This window comes from Orcinus orca, chromosome 15, assembly GCF_937001465.1.
Source record: "Orcinus orca chromosome 15, mOrcOrc1.1, whole genome shotgun sequence".
Taxonomy (NCBI): Eukaryota; Metazoa; Chordata; class Mammalia; order Artiodactyla; family Delphinidae; genus Orcinus; species Orcinus orca.
Genome location: NC_064573.1, coordinates 2,515,659 through 2,538,468, shown reverse-complemented (window position 1 = coordinate 2,538,468; position 22,810 = coordinate 2,515,659). Strand labels below are relative to the sequence as shown.

The window sequence follows — 22,810 nt, the reverse complement described above, 5'->3', positions numbered from 1 at the left end:
CCCGGGGTGGCGCGTTCACACCCGGACCACCCCGGGCTGGTCCCCAGCCTCACGCGCCTTGCCTCCCCTCAGATCTCTCCGCCTGGGGAAGCGGATTCGACAATCCAAAACCTAGCGGGGGAGACCCACCCTGCGCTAAGAGACCGGGCAGCATCAAAGTGATTGTGTGACTGTGTGGCTGGGGGCGGGGTGGGGACGACGCGCTGGATGCGACAGAGGGAGGGCAACCAGCGGGCCCAGAGCGGGGACGCCTGGGTCAGGTCAACGCAGCGCGGGGGACACAGGCTCGGGGCTGGGGAGGGGTCTCCGGGGGAATTAGAAAGGATCACGATGAACAACTTGGATTCTTCTTGCGATAGGGAAAAACGCTGGTCCACGAAATTATGTTAGAATTAAAACTTGCATTTCTCAAATGACAAACCAAAATGGGCCACAGAATAGAAAGACGTTTATAACACATTTATCTGATAAAATATTAGTATTCAGAATATCTAAAGAATTACTATAGATCTTATAGTAAAAAACATAAACCTAATGCTTAAAATAGGCAAAAATAAAAACAGGCAGATCAGTGAAGAGGAAAAACAAGGGAAGAAAAGTTCAACCTCACTAGAAATTAGGAAAACTCAAATAAGACCCCACAGGTTGACAAAAATTAAGAAGTCTGGTCATACCAGACGGTGATGAGGGTGTTTTCAGACACTGCTGGTAAGAATGTAGATTATTACAATTACACTGGAAAATCATTTTAAATCTCAGTAACTCCACTCCTACAACCCAGCATACTTATGTCCACATGTATAAGAATGTTCAGAGCAATTTTATTTGTAATAATAAGAAAAAGAGAAATAGCCTAAATTTCACCAACAGGATAAGAAAATTTGATATAGTTAATATAACAGAACTGTTTACAGCAGTGAGAATGAACGAGATACATATCACAATATACAAAGAGAAAACAGATGCATAAAGATACGTACATTCACAGGCACTGAGGCTGGCTGTGTTTAGGACTCAGGGCAAATGGGGTGGGATGTGCCCTCCCTTTAAACGTGGCTGGTTCTGTGGGCCCGGCCTCCCAGGGAGGCGCTGCCACTGAGCCACATGGTGAAGCTGGGCTCTGAGTTTGCTAGTGAATCATGAGTACATTTTCGTTTTTCTTACAGCCCAGAGTAACGCTCACACCTGTGATCAGTGGGCAAGCAGGACACCCCGACCCCTGATCCCTGGAAGTGTCCTGCTCAAGGGCCACTGACTTTAAACTGTTATCCAACAGACTCTCCCTGGGGAAAAAAAATAGTGTTTGATGGTTTTTGGTTGAAGCACAGAGCAGTCACAGAGTTAAAATCGCTCGGGACCTCAGAGAGACACTAGTTCAGCTTTCTCATTTTACGGCCCAAGACCTGGAAAGGTAAGGCGATTTTCCTGGGCTCACACAGCCTGACACCTGTTTTCTGTCAGCAACTCTGAGGAATCTATGGGAGAAAACGTGTTGGAAGTTTTAAAGCAATTGTTCTTTCTTCTGGTGTCTTAGAGTCCCCTCACTGATGGCAAACTTCATTTTTCCCGCTGTTCCACCCATCAGTGCTGATCAGGACCCACATCCACTTTCCTTATTATCCAAGACACTCTCCCCCTGCGCGCATCGTTTGCTTCCTTACTTGAGTGGTGTTTGAATGATGTCATCCCTTACTGCACATCAGCTGACTGTGCTTTTTGAAATCATGCTCTTGGTGGCTCCCGAGTTTACCCCTAACCCCTGCCCCCGGTCGCTTTCTTGCTTTGTGCTCACGCCATCCCGTCCGTGTGGGCCTGTGCCTGTTTTCTTGGGCTACTGAGTGCTTCTTGAGAAAGTCGTGAGACAGGCTGATTGGTGTTACTACAGTTCTAGCTTATACCATTTTATTTATCTACTTATCGTAAGTTATTATTTCTATTATCATGTTATTTCAGTTTTCTTAGGTGCCAAACTATATACCTAGTAACCATTTTATTTAGTTATCATAAGTTATTATTTCTATTATCGTATTATTTCAATTTTCTTAGGTGCCAAACTAAGTCGGTTTACTTCTGAAAGTACTCCAGGCAGTTTCAGCTTCAGGCAGATTTCAGAGTCTAGTTCAGTTTGGAATCTGTGAATTCAAGCAACTCTGGAGTGAACTCAGATTCCCACTCCCAGATCTCAGCTTCTCGAATGGCGAGGTATGTACTTTCATTTGCTCATCTGGTATGGGAAAGAGCACAGGGCTCTGGATACCTAGAGACCTGCTTTCCAATCTGAACTCCAAGACCTACTGTGTGACCTTAGGCAAGTTATTTAACCTCTTTTGAGAGAGTTTTGTAAAATGGGAGTCTACACTTCTATTCCTGGGACAACTGAAAGAGATTAAACGTGTGAATGTGCCTGGTGGCAAATTAATACCCAATGGTTTTGCTTGCATCTTCATTTTAACTTGAAAACTGGCTGCTGGTATTTAATTCTTGACAGATGAGAAACAAACAACAACAAATCAAAAAACCTAAACATTATTTCTATGACTTGAAAACTGTGCTAATGCTGAACTCTTCTGTAAAATTCAAGAGGAAGGAATACCTCACAATCCAATCTATGAGACCAGTATTACTCTGATAGTAAGACCAGAAAAACACATTACAAGGAAAACTACACACTAATAACACTCATGAACATAGATGTGGAAGTTCTTAACAAAATTTTAGCAAATCAAACATTCATTCGTGATAGAAACCCTCACCATCTAGGGAAAGAAGGGAATGTCCTCAACTATAAAAAACCAATAGCAAAAATATAATTAATGGGGAAAGACTGAATTCTTTCTAATATGAAAGAGGAAAAAAAAATTTGCTGTTATCGTGTCTATCCATTAGTACTAGAACTATTATTAGAGGTTCTAGCCAGTGCAACAAAGCAAGAAAAAGAAAAAAAGGCTCCATATTGGAAAATAAGTAAAATACTTAATTTGTAGAAATCATAATCATTTATTTTAAAAACCCTTGGGAATCTACAGAAAAAGCTAGACTGACTTATAAATGAGTTTAACAAGGTTTCTGGATAAAGAGACAATATTGAAAAATCAACTGAACAATCAAGTTGAAGCCAGATAAACAATATATTTAATAAAACCTCAAAAATACGAAATGGGAGGAATACATTTGACAAAAGATGGGCAAGACTTGATCACTGAAAACTACAAATTGTAGCAAAGAGAAATTAAAGAAGACTTGAATAAAGATACTGTGGTCATAGATTGGAGGACTTAATATTGTTAAGGTGCGAATTTACTCCAAATCAATCTAAGGATTCAAAGTAATTCTACTCAAAAACTCAGATTTTTTTTTTAAAGAAATTGACAAGCTGATTTTAAAATTCAGGAAATGTCAAAATGACTTAGACTAGGCAAAACAACTTTGCAAAAGAACAAATTTAGAGAACTTAACACTACTAGGTTTCAAGACTTACTATAAAGCTACAGTATTAAAGACAGTGTAGCACTGGAGAAAAAATAAGCAAAAAAGTAATAGAACAGAACAGAGTCTAAAATAGACCAATACCTATATGATCATTTAATTTTAAACAGTGTTGGCATGGCATTTCAATGGAGAAATGATAATCTTTTAAATAAAAGGTGCTGGAACAACTGGATAGTATATTGGAAAAAAAATAAAACTCAACCCTTACCTCATACCGTATACAAAAATTAACTCAAGATGGAGAAAGACCTAAAAGTAAGAGCTAAAACTTCCAGAAGAAAACACAGAAAATCTTAGTGACTTTGGCAAAGTTTCTTAAAAATGATAAACGTCATGGAACAACTGGTAGTTTAGACTTCAAAAAAATAAAATCTTATGCTATTCAAAAAACACTTTATGGAAATAAAAAGGCAAGCCACATACTAGGAGAAAATATTGCAAAACATATATCTGACAAATAAATTATATTTGGAATATTAAAAAAACTCTACAATTTAATAATAAGATGACAATCCAATTAACAATGGGCAAAAGATTTGAACAGACAAATACATCAAGGACAATACACGGACAGCAAAGAAGCAGATGGAAAGATGCTCAACATAATTAGTTATTAAAGAAAGGCAAATTAAAACCACAGTGAGATACCATTACACGCCCACTAGAAAGAGTAAAATTCAAAAGGCTGACCATTCCAAGTGCTGGTGAGGAAGTAAACCAACTGGAAGGTCATGCATTGTGGGTAGAAATGTAAGACAGTACAACCACTTTGGAAAAGTTTAGTAGCTTCTAGAAAAAGATACGACTACCGTATCACCCTGCCATGCCACTCCTAGGTATCTACCCCAGAGAAATGAAAAGTATATGTCCATGCCGAGACTTGACACAAATGTTCACAGCAGTTTTATCTGCAATCAGGGCTGGTATGAGGGCAAGGCAAGTGGGACATTTGCACAAACCTGACAGCGAGCACCTCCTTAAGTTTGCACACAAGGTGCCCTGCTTCTCTCACCCTAGTCCGGATCCTGTTTATAACAGTCAAAACGTGCAAACAATCTAAGCCGCCATCTAAGGTGGGTGGTTAGAGAAGCCGTGGTCCCTCCACACACCGAAACGCTATTCTGTGCTATTTCAACAGCGCGAAAAATGGGACGATACAGAGGAGATAGGCATAGTCCCTACACGGGGACGACTGCAGTTTTGTGAAGCGTTCCGTATTTTTATAAAATAAATAAGTCCTAGGAATATAATGTAACCATAGTTACTAACGGTAACTATAGTTAGTAATACTGTATTGTGTATCTGAAAGTTGCTAATAGATCTTAAAAGGTCTCAGCATGAGGAAAAAACTGTAACTGTGTGTGGTGATGGATGTTAACTAGACTTATTGTGATCATTTCACAATATTTACAATTATCAAATCATTACATCGCACACCTGAAACTAGTACAATGTTTTATGTCAATCATATCTCAAAACAAAAGGAAATAATGTTTAGCAATAAAAAGTAATCAATTATTGATTCATGCAACAACATGGATAAATTTCAAAACAATTATTCTGAGTGAAAGGAGTTAGACACAAAGAATATTGTATGAATTCCACTCATACAAAACTTTAGAAAGTGCAATTAATCTATAGTGACAAAAAGAAGATCCGTGGGTGCCAGGGAAATAAGTAGGAAGTAGGGGGAAGGAAGGAATACAAAGGGGAGCAAGCAAGTCTCAGGGGTGATAGGATAATTCACAGCTTGATTGTGCTGATGGCTTCACAGCTGGATGTGTCCAACTTACTCAACTTTACGCTTTAGTATGTGCAGTTTATTCTCTGTAAATTACATCTCAATAAAGCTGTGAAAAATAAAATGAGGCACAATAAAAACTTAAAGACATTAACCCTTATTGGATCCTGACTGGGAAAACAAACTTCAGGGCCAATTGGGAGCATCTGAATATGGACTAGGTATTAACCATTTTGGGAGATTATTGGTAATTTCTGTAGGTATAATAATGGTATTGTGGATATGTAAGAAAATTCCAGTGTTCTTAGGAGATACATGCTGAACTATTTAGGGGTAAAATGGGATGTCTACAACTTATTTTAAATAGTTTGGAAAAAAGAAAGAAAAAATAAATAGATAAAGCAAATATGGCAGAAATAGTAAGACGCTTGAATCTAGGTGTCAGTACACAGGTGTTCATTTGACTATTCATTCTTTCAGCTTTTTGAAAGGTTGGTTTGATAATTTTCTCATTAAAAAGCTGGAAAAATTTACCAAATGGATTTGAAAAAGAACCAAATTACAAGAGATACAACAGAAGATAACTGAATTATCAAACTCAATGAATAGGTTTAACTGAAGACATGGCAGAAGATAAAATCAGTGAACTGCAAAATAAATATTAAAAAAGTATCCATAATGCACTACAGAGAGAAAGAGAGGCAGAAAATATGAAAGAAAAGTTAAGAAACATGGCAAATAAAATGGGAAGGCCTATCATGAATCTGGTTGGGATTCCAGGAGAAAGAGAAAGTTCACTTATAGTTTAAAATGAATTCTTGAAAGTGTAAATAAAAAGAATCTATACTTAGGCATACCGTGATGAATCTGCATGACACGAATACCGTGATGAATCTGCATGACACGAACAGCTGAGAGGGGCCTTAACAACTTCCAGTGACGATGATAACCTCCAAAGAACAAAGACTGACGAGACTTCATCACCCATGACAGAAGCCAAGCTAAAAAGTGGAACACTGTCAGTGGACTGAAAGAAAATGATTGTCAACCTAGAATTATTTACCCATAAAAAGTACTTTTAAGAATGAGGGCAGGGCTTCCCTGGTGGCGCAGTGGTTGAGAGTCCGCCTGCCGATGCAGGGGACGTGGGTTCGTGCCCTGGTCCGGGAGGATCCCACATGCCGCGGAGCGGCTGGGCCCGTGAGCCATGGCCGCTGAGCCTGCGCGTCCGGAGCCTGTGCTCCGCAACGGGAGAGGCCACAGCAGTGAGAGGCCCGCGTACCACAAATAAAAGAGAATGAGGGCAAAATAATTTTCAGGTGAACAAAAAATGAGAGTGGTTGGCACTAGCCATGCTTACTAAGTGAAGTTGTACAGTACGTGTATGAGACAGAGGGAAAGAGAGAGCAGATGAAGGTCAGAGATACAAGGAATGTGGAGGACAAAAAAATTGGAACATGGAGGTATATTTAGACAAATCAGACTAAATAAAATAATATAATAATATCTTTTGAAGCTTAAAAGTAGAATTAAAACACAGAACTAAGTGGTATATAAATTAGGAGAAGGGTAAATATATTTATTAACATTCAACTTTTATAAGTATTATCTTGAAGTTTCTAGGGTTCCCTTACAGAATACAGCATATAACTTTCAAATTAGAAAGGAGAAAAAGTTGAACGAGAAAAAAATGTCAATCCAAAAGAAGGCAAGAAAGTAGAGAAAAGTAAACTTAGATGATGGAACAAATTGAAAGCAAAAAATAAAATAATAGGCACAAATATTTTTCATACTGTATTTAAAAAATCAACACCAGAAGGCAAGTACAAGACTACTCATAGCAGCATATGTTCATTTACAAACAAAACCATATGACCCAGCAATGCCACTCCTGGGCAGATACCTGGAGAAAACCGTAATTCAAAAAGACACATGCACCCCAATGTTCACTGCAGCACTATTTACAACAGCCAGGACACGGAAGCAACCTAAATGTTCATCAACTGAGGAATGGATAAAGAAGATGTGGTATATATATATACAATGGAATATTACTCAGCCATAAAAAAGAGCAAAATAATGCCATTTGCAGCAACATGGATGGACCTAGAGATTGCCATACTGAGTGAAGTAAGTCAGACAGAGAAAGACAAATATCATATTATATCAGTTACATGTGGAATCTAAAAGGCACAAATGAACTTATTTACAAAGCAGAAGTAGAGTCACAGATGTAGATAACAAACTTATGGTTACCAGGGGATGGGGGGGAGGGATAAATTGGGAGATTGGGACTGACATATACACACTACTATATATAAAATAGATAACTAATAAGAACCTGCTGTAAAGCACAGGGAACTCTACAAATACTCTGTAATGGCCTATATGGGAAAAGAATCTAAAAAAGAGTGGATATATGTATAACTGATTCACTTTGCTGTATCCCTGAAACTAACACAACATTGTAAACTCTACTCCAGTAAAAATTAAAAACAAAACAAAACAGAACTTGACATAACCCCAAAGTCCATCATGGACTGAATGAATACTCTATGACATAGTCTTACAATGAAATACAACAGTGAAAATAAATGAACTGCAGCTATATGCATCAGCATCATTGTATCTCACAAACACAATATTGAGCAAGGAAGCAGAATTTGGAAGAACTTTAAGAAAATGTTCCAAAGCTGGGCCAACTGACGAATACTTCGTTTATTTAAAGACATCTAAATAGACTGTACAACTGTAAAGGCAAGGGGATGATTATTATAGTATCAGGAGAGCAGGTATCTCTAGGGGGAGGACATTCTCAGTCATCTCACATATGGAGATTCCACGGTGTTGGTCCTGTTTTCTAGCTGTGCCCTGTGTGGTGATTCTGGGGAGGATATGTTTTATGCCCCCTTTTTAAATGTCTGATATAGTTATCAACTTCGAAATGAAAAGGAGGAAAAGAGCAGTCCTCCATGGAACCCTCTGACACACCCAGGAGGGAGAGTATAGAAAACCAACCTATATACAACCTACCAAGGCTGAATCATGAAGAAACAGAAAATTTGGATAAACCGATAATGAGTAAGGAGATTGAAACAGTAATCAAGAAGCTCCCACCAAAGAAAAGCCCAAGACTAGGTGGTTTCACCAGTAAATTCTACCAAACATTTAAAGCAGAATTAACACCAATCCTTCTCAAACCCTTTCAAAAACTGAAGAGAGAACACTCCCAAACTCATTTTTATCAGAATTATCCTGATACCGAAGCCAGATAAAGACACAGCAAAAAAAGAAAACTATAGGCCAATACCTCTCATAAACATGGATGCAAACATTTTCAATAAAATATCCACAAAGTGATTTCAGCAGCACAGTAAGAGGCTCACACACCACGAGCAAGCAGAATTATTCCTGGGAAGCAACGAAGAACAGCACATGGGATATACCACATTAATAGACAGAAATCATATGCTCATTTCAACAGATGCACAAAATGCACTTCACAAGATTCAACATCCTTTCGTGATAGAAACTCGCAACAAATTGTGTAGAGAAAGAACGTACCTCAACATAATAAAGGCCATATATGACAGAACCACAGCTAACATCTTACTCGTGGTGAAACGTTCAAAGCTTTCCCACTATGACTAGGTACAAGGTACAAGACAAGGGTGCCCACGCTCACTTCTATTCAGCATTGCACTGGAAAGTCCTCGCCAGAAAAAAAGAGAAGAAGAAATAAAAGTCATCCAAACCCGAAGGGAAGAAGTCAAAACGTCTCTGCAGGTATGTGTAGGTATACATGTATGATGAAGAAAGAAACCTACGGAACTACATAGCGGGTACAGTGATGGAGGTGCAGTTCTCTTTCATGGATTAAGTGAGGATCTTGTAACTAATCATGTCTACTTTTCTGCTTGGGCTAAGAAACCTGGAGTTTGATTTCCTATTTGCTTTTCATAAGCATTTCATTAGTTTGGGTGCTGACTCACTTTTTCTATTGTTTCCATTGTCCTGACTTCCTCATGTTTTTCCCCTGATATAAATTGCTTCAAATCTTTTTCAGAACAAAATAGGGTATACATTCACAAACACATCACCATCATCCAAACTGATTTATAAATGACCAAGGATTATTATCTGTCTCCATTTTCTCAGCCTTACAAGGTACTCCAGCCCTAACATGCATATGGTAGTACTGTCATATATATATATATATATATATATATATTTTTTTTTTTTTTGCGTTACGCGGGCCTCTCACCTCTGTGGCCTCTGTGGCCTCTCCCGTTGCGGAGCACAGGCTCCGGACACGCAGGCTCAGCGGCCATGGCTCACGGGCCCAGCTGCTCCGCGGCATGTGGGATCTTCCCGGACCGGGGCACGAACCCGTGTCCCCTGCATCGGCAGGCGGACTCTCAATCACTGCGCCACCAGGGAAGCCCCTGTCATATTTTGTCTAAACTTAACGTAGACTTCTGCTGTGATGCAACTAGGAGCATGGGGTTAACAGGTAAGCAGATTTGGTTTGCGTCTTGGATTTGCTTACAGGCTATGTAGCCTTACGCAAATTCCTTAACCTCTCTGAATCTCATTCCTAAAAGAGTACCTTGAAGGAATGTTGTACGGATTAGAAGTATTTTATGTAAGGCACTAAAACATGCTAAGAAGTTAAAGAACAGGAAATGTTCATTGCTAAATCCCATCTGCCATCCACTGGCTGCCTGATGTCGGGAGGTTGAATAACCTGAGCGTGTTTAGTTTTTTCAGGAATTGGATGTATATAAAACCCCTAACAGATAAGACTCATTTTAGTTTTTCCTACTTTACCTCCTTCTTCACCTGTTGCCTCCAGGTAGAAAACCCTTTACCATCTGTTAGCACCCAACCACTTACTAAGTTTCAGTTAAGAGAGGGGTCTTTTGTATTTACTTTTCTAACTATAATTAACCTTGTCCTTCTCAAAGTTCTCTGTGGATTTTTGACTAGTTTTGTGTTTCTTGCCCCATGGTTCCAAGTTTTTCGGGGGGACAGATTGTCTTGTTAACCTTTGTATTCCCTCATAATACCCTGCGTGCAGTTGGTGGTCATTATTTATGGCTTTGCATTAATTTTTCTGAGGATACTAAGACGATGTTAGACTACTTTCTTTTGGCTTTGTTTGACCTCACCTAACACTCTGCCGTCATGTTCCTGTTCGGGTTTTGGGTTAAGTCAGTATGGGCAACAACAACAAAAATAACAGATGGACACATTTGAAATTGTAAATTTTAATGCATTACATCAGAGGATAGGAACATAAGTGACTTCTGGGTGGGTCCTCCTCAGTCCAAGGTCGATGTTTTGGGTAAATTTAGGCTCCCAGCCTTTTTGCCCCTGTGGTTTTCACAGGGATGCTCTCAAAGGCCTTCCGGAAGCAACCCGGGGAGATGGAGCGCCCAGTTTTCCTGGAATTACACGAGCATATACACACACAGGACGCAGACTACGCACGCGGCACAGGAAGGACCCGTGGCTGGGTTGTTTCTTTTACCTGACTCCACCTGGAAAGCTCCTTCTCACCACCTCGGCTCGTTACAAGGACACCTTTCCTACTTACTTTCCCGACGGCCTTACCGGCTGCGTTGACTTCGGCTGCCCAACACCTCGGGAGGCGCCGCCGCTAGGTGACCGCGGCCGCTCGCCCTCCGTCCGCCCAGGCCCGAACGGCCGACCGCGCATGCGCACGGCGCCGCTCCCAGCCCCCACCGCGCGCCCGCCCTCAACGCCCCGAACACGGCCCGCCGGGCCATGGAACCCGCCGAAGTTGGCGGGGTTCGAGCTCTCCCGTTCGCTCGCTTGGGCGCCTTCCCCCCGTGAGGCCCGCGGGCGCTCGGCCGGGACTCGGCGTCCGCTTGAGCCGCTCCGCCCGCCTCCGCCGCTCGGCCGGGTGCGCGCCGCGCCCCCGCGTCCGGTCCCCGCGCGTGCGCGCTCCGCCGAGTGTATGTGTGTGAGTGTGTGTGCGGCCGAGGGGTGGGCCGCCGCCGCCGCCGACGATGCCGCGGGGCCGCCCCCCGAAGCCCAAGGAGAGCAAGGCGCGCGGCGACACCGGTAAGCGGCCCCGGCCCGGCCGCGCTGTGCCGCTCCGCGCGAATATAGTCCCCCGATGCGGTGCGGAGGGCGCCGGGAGCGGGCCGGGCCGGGGGCGGCGGAGCGGGCTGGGGTTGGAGACCGGGGGCCGGGTCCGGGCCGGGGTGGGTGCTCCGCCGCCGCCACCGTCACCACCGCCGCCGCCGCCGCCCGACTGCTGGGTCGCAGGGTGCGGGCGGAATGATACCGGCGCGGCGCGGCCGGCCCCTCCGCCGGGCTGGGCCTACTTTCCTGGGCCGCGCGGGCGGGCGGCGGGGCCGGGGGCGAGGCGCGCGCCGCCGCCCTCCTCCTCCTCTCTCTCCTCTACTCTCTCTTCTCCTCCCCCCCCGTTCCTCCTCCCCCCTCCACACCCCGTCCTCCTCCCCCGTCCTCGGCGTCTTCCTCCCGCTCCCCCGCCCGCCACCTTCCTCCCGCTCCCCCGCCCGCCACCTTCCTCCCGCTCCCCCGCCCGCCACCTTCCTCCCGCTCCCCCGCCCGCCACCTTCCTCCCGCTCCCCCGCCCGCCGCCCTCCCGGCCCGGCTGCCGCAGGTCGTGGGAGGCCTTTCTGACGAGAAGGCGCCGGCCCGGTGTGCATCCCCGGGGTGGCGGGCCCGGCCCGACCGCGAGCTGCCACGGCCCCGGGGGGACGCCCGCGGGGGGCTCGGGAGCGGGTCCCCCCGCGGTGACACGGGGGCCGAGACCGTGCGGGGCTCGTGTCCAGGTGCACCGTCTTCCGGCCCCGGGCTCGGTGGCCCAGCGTCACCCTCCCCTGAGGCTCGGGACCCAGGCGGGCGGGCGCTCCGGATTTCGGAAGAGAAAGAGGTCGTGTCTGGAAAGGAAGGCCGTTGCGTCCGTTCCATTTTGCCGCTGCGGCGTTTGGGAAGAGAGGAGGAGAGGCTAGGTGTAAGCTTAGCGGCGTTGTCAGTGCTCTTACTGCAGTTGCTGAAGTTCACGGGCATGGGAACCGGGCTGCAGCGCCCGCGAGTTTCCGCTGGAGAGGTGTCGCTGGAGAACAGTCCAGGTGTGCACGTTTGTAGTTGCCTAGTGGCTGCTAGAGTTCTCGTTAGTGGCTGATGGTGTCTGGAAGGAGGTCTTAAAGGCCTCGCACCCTGATCGGGCCTTATTTTGGTCAGTGTTAATTTTTTTCTCGTTAATATGATTTATGCAAAAAAATAAAGTGCAGTGTCCCGCAGTTCTTAGTCACTTGCAAAAGGCTTAGGGTAGAGAAAGAATGTGAAGTTTACATTGCAATACGGCTGCGACCTCTTCTTCCCCCAGTCTTTCCCGTCTGACCAAATGGCATCACCGTTCACCTGCTTTTTCAGGCCCCAAACTGAAAAATAATTCTTTCCCTTCCTCCCCAAGGCGTTTCATAATTTTGTAGCTTCGCCCTCAGAGGCGTGTTTTCAGTCGGCCCTACTCCCTCCCTCTCCAGTGTGACTGCGAGGCGGGCCTCTGTGGGAGCCTTCTGACTGGTCTCTGCTGGTCTCCATCACCTGTCAGCCTGAGGCATCTCTTTCAAATGTAAATAAGGTGGCCACACCCTGATTAGAACTCTGCAGAGGATCCTTCATCCCTTTAACTTACAGTACCACTCCTTGCAGGACCCTGCCTGATCTGGCCTGCGTCTGACTCTCCTTTCTCTTTCCTTGCCCTCAGTCCTTTGTTCCTGGACGAGGCCACGTTTGTTTCTGCCTCAGGGCCTTTGCTGCTCCCTATTCTGAGAAGCCACCCCTTGCTCATTCTGGGCTTCAGCTTCCCGAGAGAGGCCTCCTTCCTCAGACCCTTCTGAAAGTTGCTTTCCCTGCCTTAGACCAGTCATTCTCTACCACAGTGGTTCTCAGAGTTGGTTCATGGACCCCTGGGAGTTCTGGAGACAGTTTCAGGCATCTGCAAGGTAAATATTCTTGTAGTGATACTAAGTCCGTTGGGCTTTTTCACTTGGTTAACAATTGCACTAATCATACACAGGCCATTAAGGGTGAAACTGCTGACTCTTCAGCAGGAGCCGTGGTGGCAACACCCAACCCTGTGAGGCAGCGCTACATTCATGTATTTCACTCAAAACAACGTATTGCAACAGAGAGAAAGCAGAAGCAGATACGAGCATCCACCTGTCTTCTGTTAAAGGAGACCTTGAAAAGATGTACAAAAGTGAAAACTCCTCTTACTATGTTTTTGGAGAGTATGTTTTACACAAAAATGTGCATTTATGTTAACATGGACTAGATTTATTTTTCAGTGAATAAGCGTTTGGAAAGTTGCTCAGTTTTAATTTCTAGTAGGGCAGCTGTCAATAGGTATAACCTGTAGAAAGTTAAGGTCTTTGGGGTCCTCCGTGATGTTTAAGAATATCAAGGGGTTCTGAAACCAAAAGGTTTGGGGACTGTTGCTCTAACAGTTTACGATTTTAATTACGATTTTAATGTTTCTCATAATCTGAAATTATTTTACTTGTTTTTCTGTGTCACTCATTATGAATTTTATTCTAAGAAAAACATGGAAGGTAGGAGGTGGGGATTTTTACACAACACCTATATTTCCCCTATATTTTTATAGGGGAAATGAGGCTCAGAGAGGTTAAGTGATATGGAAGGTCTACTCAGCTAGTAAGTGTCAGAGTTGGATTTGAATCTGCCTTTGAGTCCAAAAGGTCCATTGCATTGCTCTGCCCTCATAACTATAAAGCCCTACATGTGGGTTAATTCATTTCTTCAGCAAGCATTTTGAAGCACTTCTTGTCGTAGGTGGGCACTGTGTTAGGGGCTGAGGGTGCAGAGTTTAAGAAGAGAGACGAGGTCTCTGCCTTGGGTCTCAGGACGGTGTGTGTCCTCTGACGGCAGGAACACTGTTTATGGCAGCAGGTAACAGTCACTGGTGGTCTAGGCTTCCCAAGGAAAATGATGTCAAAACTGAAACCTCCAGAAATGAGGAGGAGGAGGTCTGCTCAAAAACATTTCCTTTTTTTTTTAAATGCAACTTAGCAAAGTGATCGTTATACATATGCATATATTCTTTTCCAGATTCTTTTCCATTATAGGTTATTATAAGGTATCGAGTGGAGTTCCCTATTCCCTACTGCTATACAGTAGGTCCTTGTTGTTTATCTGTTTCATATATAGTAGTGTGAATATGTTAATCTCAAACTTCTAGTTTCTCCCTCCCCCTCACCCCCAATCCCCTTTGGTAACCATAAGTTTGTTTTCTAGGTATGTGAGTCTATTTCTCTTTTGTAAATGCGTTCATTTGTATCATTTTTTTTTTTTTAGATTCTACATATAAATGATATCATGTGATATTTGTCTTTCTCTAACTTACTTCACTTAGTATGATAATCTCTTGGTCCATCCACGTTGCTGCAGATGGCATTCTTTCATTCTTTTTTTTGTGGCTGAGTAATATTCCGTTGTATATATGTACCACATCTTTATCCATTCCTCTGTTGATGGACATTTAGGTTGCTTCCATGTCCTGGCTATTGTGACTAGAACTGCTCTGAACATTGGGGTGAATGTATCTTTTCGAATTAGAGTTTCCCCGGATACATGCCCGGAAGTGGGATTGCAGGATCATATAGCAACTCTGTTTTTAATTTTCTAAGGAATGTCCATACTGTTTCCCATAGTGGCTGTATCAATTTACATTCCCACCAACAGTGTAGGAGGGTTCCCTTTTCTCCACACCCTCTCCAGCATTTGTTATTTGTAGACTTTTTGATGATGGCCGTTCTGACTAGTGTGAGGTGATACCTCATTGTAGTTTCGATTTGCGTTTCTCTGATCATTAGCGATATTGAGCATCTTTTCACGTGCCTGTTGGCTATCTCTATGTCTTCTTTGGAGAAATGTCTATTTAGGTCTTCTGACCATTTTTTGATTGCGTTGTATGTTTTTTTGATATTAAGCTGTATGAGCTGTTTGTATATTTTGGAGATTAATCCCTTGTCAGTAGCATAAAAACATGTCTTAAAGTAATAATTAGCTTTAGGACATAAGTAAAGAAGTCAGCCTCATCTGTTACATAAATTGATGGGGGAGTGTTTGTTGAGCACTCACCTTTGTGCCTGGCACTGTCCTGGGAATATAAAGATGAGTGAGATAGGGTTTTTTTTATCATTGTTATTTTAGTTTACTCTTAATAAGCCGTAATGTGATCTGGATGGAAACTACATTTTGGGATCTTGTGTGGCTTCTGTTTTTCCAGTAGAATGGTGCAAACCTTTTCTGCCTAGCTTGAACCTTTAGTTGGTCTCCTGCTAAGTTTCTGTTTTCTGTTGAAGGGATATTTGTTAATACTTCATTTCCAGAGAGCTGAGGCAGGCAGACCTTGAGCCAAAGGAATAAACAATTCCGTTCTTGCTCAGATTACCAATTCAGGCCATTTTAGATTTTCTCCGATGAATTCAGTAACTCTGTACTCTTCCTTCAAGGGGCGGAGACTGCTAGCATAGCTAACAGAAGTAGAGCTTGAACTTCTTACAGGGCAGTAGGGGAAGTGCTCTGAGGCTTTAAGGGGACTCTGCTTCCCTGGCAAAACTAGGTGTCATTGGTGGGTAACAGTTAAGGGGAGATAGATTCTGCTTAAAATAATTACTTTCTATCAATATCAGGTATTGAAGGATGAAAAGATTTCTTCAGAAAGGAGCAAGCTGTACTCTCCATAATCGAACTTTTCAGGTAGACAGAAACTCAGAGTGTTTAGTATTTTGAAGAAAGTGTGATTAGATAAGACACAAAATCTAAAGATTTTATGATCCTGGAATCAAGTAGTGAGTTAACATGGGTTCAAGATCTTGGTCTTTGACACAAACCTAGCCTGGGAAAACCATAGTAAACCTAATTCTTCATTAGATAGAGTCAATTCAGCAGTTCTAAAATGCTTAATGTATATCAGCGTTTTTACATTGTCTCCATACGCAAAGACAGTGCTCAAGGAATTAGCAATATTTTTCAAACTTCTTTTTTGTTTTAGAATTCTCTCACGTGAAATATCGCAGCAAGACCTCCGGTGGCGGTGTTCACCCTTGGAGCGCATTATGGAGTCATGTGGGGAGCTTTTAAAGCTCTCGATGACCGGGCCTCATCCGGTGACATCTGAGCCTATGGTGGGACCTGGGCATCATGGCTTTTAGAGCTCACAGGAGATTCCACTGTGTGGTCCAGGCTGAGGCCACTCTGCTGGGAAGGAGGGAGGGAGGGAGCTGGGGCTCCGAGGTGCCTTTCTCTAGCATTTCTCTCAGCAAACGTGAAACCTGTTGCTTTTCTGGGTTAAAATGAAAAATGTATGTAATCTAATAAACTGCAGGAACAGACTGTGCTCTCTTAATACCTCAATTCTTTAACTGAATTCGAAACCTCAGTTGTCTGTAGGTCAGACACTAATGCAAACTAGCGAGGCAGTTAAAGGTAGTAGGTGATAGCAGTTGATAGCTGGCTCTGGGGTTTCGGAGAATTGGAGTTCCTATTTTTTCCACAGGGGCCGGCTCCTACTTTGCTCCATTTAATTATTGCCACAGCTAATGATTTTTTTCCAGGAGAAGCCAGAAATGTGTTTTTTTGAAACTCCTTTATTATTGTATTTAGGTGACTAATTTAATTGAATAGAACATCAATGTAGAAAAGTGCGTAGATTTTAAGTGAAAAGCTTCATGAATTTTCATATGTAACCAGAACATTAGTAGTACCTTAAAAGTTCCCCTTGTTCTCTCTATTACCTGCTGACCCCCACTGTCCTCTTTTGATACCGTAGATTAGGTTTAGCTGTTTTTGAACTAAATTGAGTTCATAGTATGTACCCATTTCTTTCTGGCTTCATTCATTCAATATTTGTTTTTATGAGGTTATCCTCCCTATTATATAGCAGAAATCTGTTCGTTTTTCATAGGTATATAGTATTCTGTTGTATGAACATACTATCATTTAATTTATCCTTTCTACTATAGATATTTGGGTTGTTTCCAGTTTGGGGTTATTACAAATAAGTGCTGCTGGGAACCTTTATGCATTTCTGGGTCATGGTGGGCAGTGGTGAGTGAGTGTACCAGTTTACTCTCCCACCAGTAGGGGATTAACCTTCCATTTGCTCTGTAGTCTTTGCCTTATCACTCTCATTGCACTTGGCATTGTCTGTCCTTTTAATATTTTAGCCCTCCTGATATGTGTAGTGTTATCTCCTTTTGATTTTTAATTTGCAGGTCTGTGCTAATAAGGGTTTTATGTTTATTAAGCATTTGTTCTCTTTCGTGAAGCTCTTAAGTCTTTTCCCATTTTTCTACTGAGTTGGATGTTTGTTTGTCTTTAGTTAGTAGACTTTTTAGAGCAGTTTTTAGGCTTGCTCAGAGTTCAGCCGATAGTTTGGAGTTCCTGTATACTGTACTCCTTATTTATCTCCTCACAGCCTCCCGTTATTAATGTCTTGTTTTAGCGAATGAACCTATTTTGATTCATTATTATAAACAAAGTCTATAGCTTACATTAGGATTCACTGTCTTCATAGCTTTGCCTGCTCCAGAACGGCATATAGTTGGAATCATATAGCATGTAGCCTTCTCAGACTGCGTTTTACTAAGCAGTGTGCATTTTACACGTCTCCATGTCTCTTGATGGCTTGATATAGCTCCTTTCTTTTTATTGCCGAATAATATTCATTATATGGATGTACCACAGTATATTTGTTTACATTTTGAAGGACATCTTGGTTGCTTCCAGTTTTTTTGGTAATTATGAATAAAATTGGTGTATACATTCATGTGCAGGTTTTTGTGAGGGCATGAGATTTCAGCTCATTTGAGTAAATGCCAAGGAGCATGATTGCTAGATCAGACGGTGAGACTATAAACAGCTTTGTGAGAGATTGCCAGACCTCTCCACAGTGGCTGCACCCTTTTGTGTCCTCACAAGCAATGAATGGGAGTTGCTGTTGTTCTGCATCCTTGTCAGCATTTGGTGTTATTGATTATTTTGGACTTGTAGCCCTTCTAATCGGTGTGTGTTATTGGGTATCTCATCGTTTTAGTTTGCATTTCCCTTATGACTTACGATTTTGAGCATCTTCTCATATGCTTGTCATCTGTATATTTTTGGTGAAGAGTTAACATGTATTTTCAGTATTGATCCGTAGGAGTTCTTTATGTATACTGCACTTGAGTTCTTTGTACTTTCATGTTCACTCTTTCAAGGATAATCTTTTCATGAAAGAAGTTTTTAACCTTAATGTCCAATTTATCAGTCCTTTCCTTTATGCGTAGTACTTTTGGGACCTGTTTAAGTAATTTTTGACAATTATAATCATGAAGACATTTTCATCTAGAAGCTTTATTGTTTTACTTCTCACCTTTAGATTGATACACCAACCAAAATTGATTTTTGTTTCTGGTGGAAAGGTCAAGGCTTTTTACATGTGGATGTCTAATTAATCTGCACTATTTATTGGAAAGATCATCCTTTGTTGTACTGTAGTATCACCTTTGTTGTAAATCAGGTGACTGTGGAGGTGAAGAATTGTTTTTGCATTCAGTTCTCTTCCATTGTTTTTTGGTTTCTGCCTATTCAATTTCTTATTGTCTTAATTACTTTTAGTCCAAGTTTTGGTATCTAGTAGTGTAAATGTAAGTCCTCTACTTTGGTTTTCATTTTCATGGTTATCCTGATAATTTTTGGTACTTCTCAGTTTCATCTAGATTTTATTTAAAAAAATTTTTTTAATATGATTTGAGAGGTTTTAAAAAATACTTATTTATTCATTTAGGCTGTGCCGGGTCTTAGCTGCAGCATGCAGGATCTTTTAATTGCAGCTTGTGGGCTTCTTAGTTGTGGCATGTGAACTCTTTTTTTTTTTTGGCATGTGAACTCTTAGTTGCAGCATGCATGTAGGATCTAGTTCCCCGAGCAGCAATCGAACAAGGGCCCCCTGCGTTGGGAGCATGGAGTCTTATCCACTGGACCACCTGGGAAGTCCCTCATCTAGATTTTAGAATCAGCTTGTCAGTTCCGTAATGATTAATGACACTGAGCATCTTTTCATGTACTTGTTGGCCATTTGTATATCTTTGGAAAAATGTCTATTCAAATCCTTTGTTCATTTTTCTTTTTTTTTTTTTTTTTGCGGTACGCGGGCCTCTCACTGTTGTGGCCTCTCCCGTTGCGGAGCACAGGCTCCCGGACGCGCAGGCTCAGCAGCCATGGCTCACGGGCCCAGCTGCTCCGCGGCATGTGGGATCCTCCCGCACCGGGGCACAAACCCGCGTCCCCTGCATCGGCAGGCGGACTCTCAACCACTGCGCCACCAGGGAGCCCCCTTTGTTCATTTTTTAATTGGGTTGTTTGTTTTTTGTGCCTTTTGTAAGAATTCTTTATATGTTCTGGTTACTAGGCCCTTATCAGATGTATGACTTACAAATATTTTATCCCATTCTGTAGCTTGTCTTTTTACTTTCTTGATAGCATCCTTTGATGCACAAAGGATTTAAATTTTGATGAAGTCCAATTTATCTACTTTGTCTTTGGTGTCATATTTAAGAAACCATCACGCCTCCACAGTCATTAAGCTTTTTCCTTTTGTCTTCTTCTGAGAGTTTAATAGCTTTAGTTCTTAAACTGATGTCTTTGATCCATTTTGAGCTATTTTTTGTGTGTGGTATGGAGTGAGGTGGATGTCTCTGATCCACCTTCCTTCTTTTGCATGTGGATATCCGTTTGTCCAAGAACGATTTGTTGAAGAGACTGTTCTTTCAGTGAGTGGTCTTGGCCCCCTTGTTGAAAAATCAGTTTGCGATGGAAGTATGGGTTTTGTTTCTGGACTCTCAGTTCTATTCCATTGGTCTGTATGTCTATCCATGTGCTAGTACCTCATACTAAATTTCAAGTATACTTTATACTAAGACATTTTAAAATAAATACATAGCCAGTAAAATTGTGAGTTCTTGTGCTGCCTAAAATCACCTCACAGACTGCTGGTGGTACGCTTGTCACACTTAGAAAACACTATCTCTGCACATTTTTAGGAAATATGTAGTTGCTAATCATTGTGTAGCAAACCAAGGCCCTGATGCTCATTGTTGCATTTATTGAAAATGCTTGGCAGAAAGCCTTTAGCGGGTGGGGTAAGAAGACGTGGGGTGAGGTACATAGGTATCGGGCAGAATGGTGAAATACAGAGATAGCTGCCTTTATTGTATTAATTTTCTGAAAATTATTATTTAGGGGAATGTCCAGTCTTTCTATCTCATGACTAAGACAAAGGTCTTAGTTTTGAGGAGATTATGCCTAGGTAAGTGTTAAGCCTATTTACTGTAGAAGGTAAAGCATGGTCTATGTCAGCCCTTTATGCCTTTGTCACTCTGGGACGTCCCTGGGGTGCACGGAGCTTGGAGGGTAACAGACATTGCAGGGATTGCAGTAATGCTGGCTGGCCGGTGTGGAACCCCGGTTTACCCTCTGGGGCAGGGGTAGCAGGCTTCTTCTGTAGCGCCAGATGGTAAATGTTTTAGACTTTGTGGGTGTTAAGGTCTCTGTTGTAACTTTGAATTGCTGTCGCAGCCCCAAAACTGCCACAGTAATACGTAAACCAGTGAGCGTGGCTGAGTTCCATGAAACTCTGCTTACCAGAAAGGCTAGACCCTAGTTAGTTGACCCCAATCTGGAAGAAAAAACAGGAATGAAAAGGAAAGTTGCATATTATAGCACTTTACTTTGGGGTAAACCTTCTATTGATATATAACATACAGAGAAGAACAGAAATTATGTTCAGTTCAGTGAATTTTCAGAGCAAGAACTTTCTCATATAATCAGCACCCAGATTATATGGGTTGTATTAATAATTCATATAATTATTTATATAATTTCTTAGGTTGAGAAATGGGGCATTACCAGCACCCTAGAAACCCCCATGATGCTCCGTGTACTTACAATCAGTACCCTCGTGAGACTAACCCCTGTCCTGATATCTCACAGCCTAGATTTTAGTTTTGCCCATTTCACTTCAGAGTTTTACCTAAAAAATCTCAGCTGTGCTAAAACCTGAATGCTGACAAATGTGGGAGGAGCAGTAGAAAATGGGAGAAAAGAAAGTAGAAAGGAATTTAAAAAAAAGTAGAAATGAGGGGAAAGAATGGTGGCGATTAGGCAAGGTGGTACCGATTTGAAGTAGGGGGGTGACTCTCAGACTTCCCAGACGCCTGCTTGGTGACTTCAGAGAGCACTGTGGTGTCAGAGGGTGACAGAGTGAGAGCAGGTGGTTGATGGTTAAAGAGCTGGGTTCTTGGAGGAATGTAGGGAATGATGGAAAGAGGGAAGTGAGGCTAGTGCCTGTTGAGGGCAGAGGATGGGGAGAGCAACTCTATTTTGGAAAGATTTTTATTCAAAACAAAATAAAAACAGGTTAAAAGTTTGGGGTTTAGTTACTTTAGAAATTGAAAATGCCTCATCAGGATTTATGGATAGCTGAGATCTTAAATGCACAGTGCTTAAGAGTTTCAGTCGGGAGATGCGAATTTGAGTTAAATCCCTGAATGCTGTAAATGCAGTAGGTTTTGCTGGAACTTGGTGTCACATCGTAGGTATTTTGCGTGGAAGAGATCCACCTAGGTTCTTCCAGTTGGGGTTGTGGATGACCTTCGCCATGCAGATAAGCTGGCTGGTCTGATGTGCTGGGCCCGTTCTGGGAAGAGCAGTTTGAAAGGCAGCTCATCTTGTCCCCGCCGTTACATGCCAGGTCTGCCTGTGGGTAGTTACCATGGGAGAGCGTGGTCTGGAGTGATGGGTAGGGTATTGAGTAGCAAGGACGAGCATTAAAGAGGTGGCCGTGCTCCGAGACGGTTGATGGGCTTTTGTCCCCATGGCACCAGGAAGCGTCGTCTTGTTTAATCTGCACAACTCCGTGATAGGCTGTATCATTTTGGGGTGGTAGAGACACAACTATTATTATATACTGTTTAGAATCTCTGTGTAAAGAGTTAAACTGATTTTGAAACTGTTCTTCAAGTTTTTCTCAGGGAAGCAAAGGTGCTCAATTTCTGATCTTCGTACACCGGTTTTTGTTTAATTTTGATAGTGAAGTGGAGTTCTTGGTGGTGGGAAGGTGAGCAGTTGAGGAGAGCGGTGGGCCTGTGTGTGAGGCGATGTGTGTGTGAGGGGACGTGCGTATGGGGACAGTCTGGGTCCTGCCTGGGGTCCTGCCTCCGGAGGCTTCCTTGCACCAGTGAGATCTCATGACGACTCCTCCCCGGTCCTCTCAGAGGGCAGAAGCACATAGGTGAGAAGTACTGTTCTGGGTGAGCTCTTAGATTTGAGCACTGCCAAATGCAGGTGGCTCTGTGCTTATTCCCATTCTGTCTGGGGGAGCAGTAGGAATCTGTGCGGCCCAACGTCTCATGTGAAGTTCTAGCTGCCTCTTAAAAATGCAGCCATACTCAGGAGGACTGATGTGAATTGATCACACCTTGACCTAGATCCCTAGCCCCTTAGAAATCCGGG

General features: G+C 42.8%; 1 protein-coding gene and 1 long non-coding RNA gene across 9 annotated transcripts in view; one reads left to right on the top strand and one right to left on the bottom strand.

Annotated features, from left to right (window-relative positions):
• Positions 1-22,810, bottom strand: part of LOC125961198 (uncharacterized) — a 64,087-nt gene that overhangs the window by 14,460 nt on the left and 26,817 nt on the right. The gene's annotated exons all lie outside the window — the stretch shown is intronic.
• Positions 10,904-22,810, top strand: part of ZNF236 (zinc finger protein 236) — a 102,293-nt gene continuing 90,386 nt past the window's right edge. For 2 of the 8 annotated variants that reach the window (XM_033406122.2, XM_049697655.1), the window contains exon 1: positions 19,650-22,589. Coding sequence is in view for 3 of the 8 variants with exons in the window: in XM_049697653.1 (XP_049553610.1) it covers positions 11,266-11,320; positions 13,174-13,236 (118 nt within the window). In the remaining 5 variants the exon portion in view is untranslated. Of the gene's footprint in view, positions 11,321-11,572; positions 12,864-12,998; positions 13,237-19,649; positions 22,590-22,810 lie in introns of those variants that run through there. The other 6 variants (XM_049697653.1, XM_049697654.1, XM_033406121.2 and 3 more) reach the window with 6 other exon arrangements.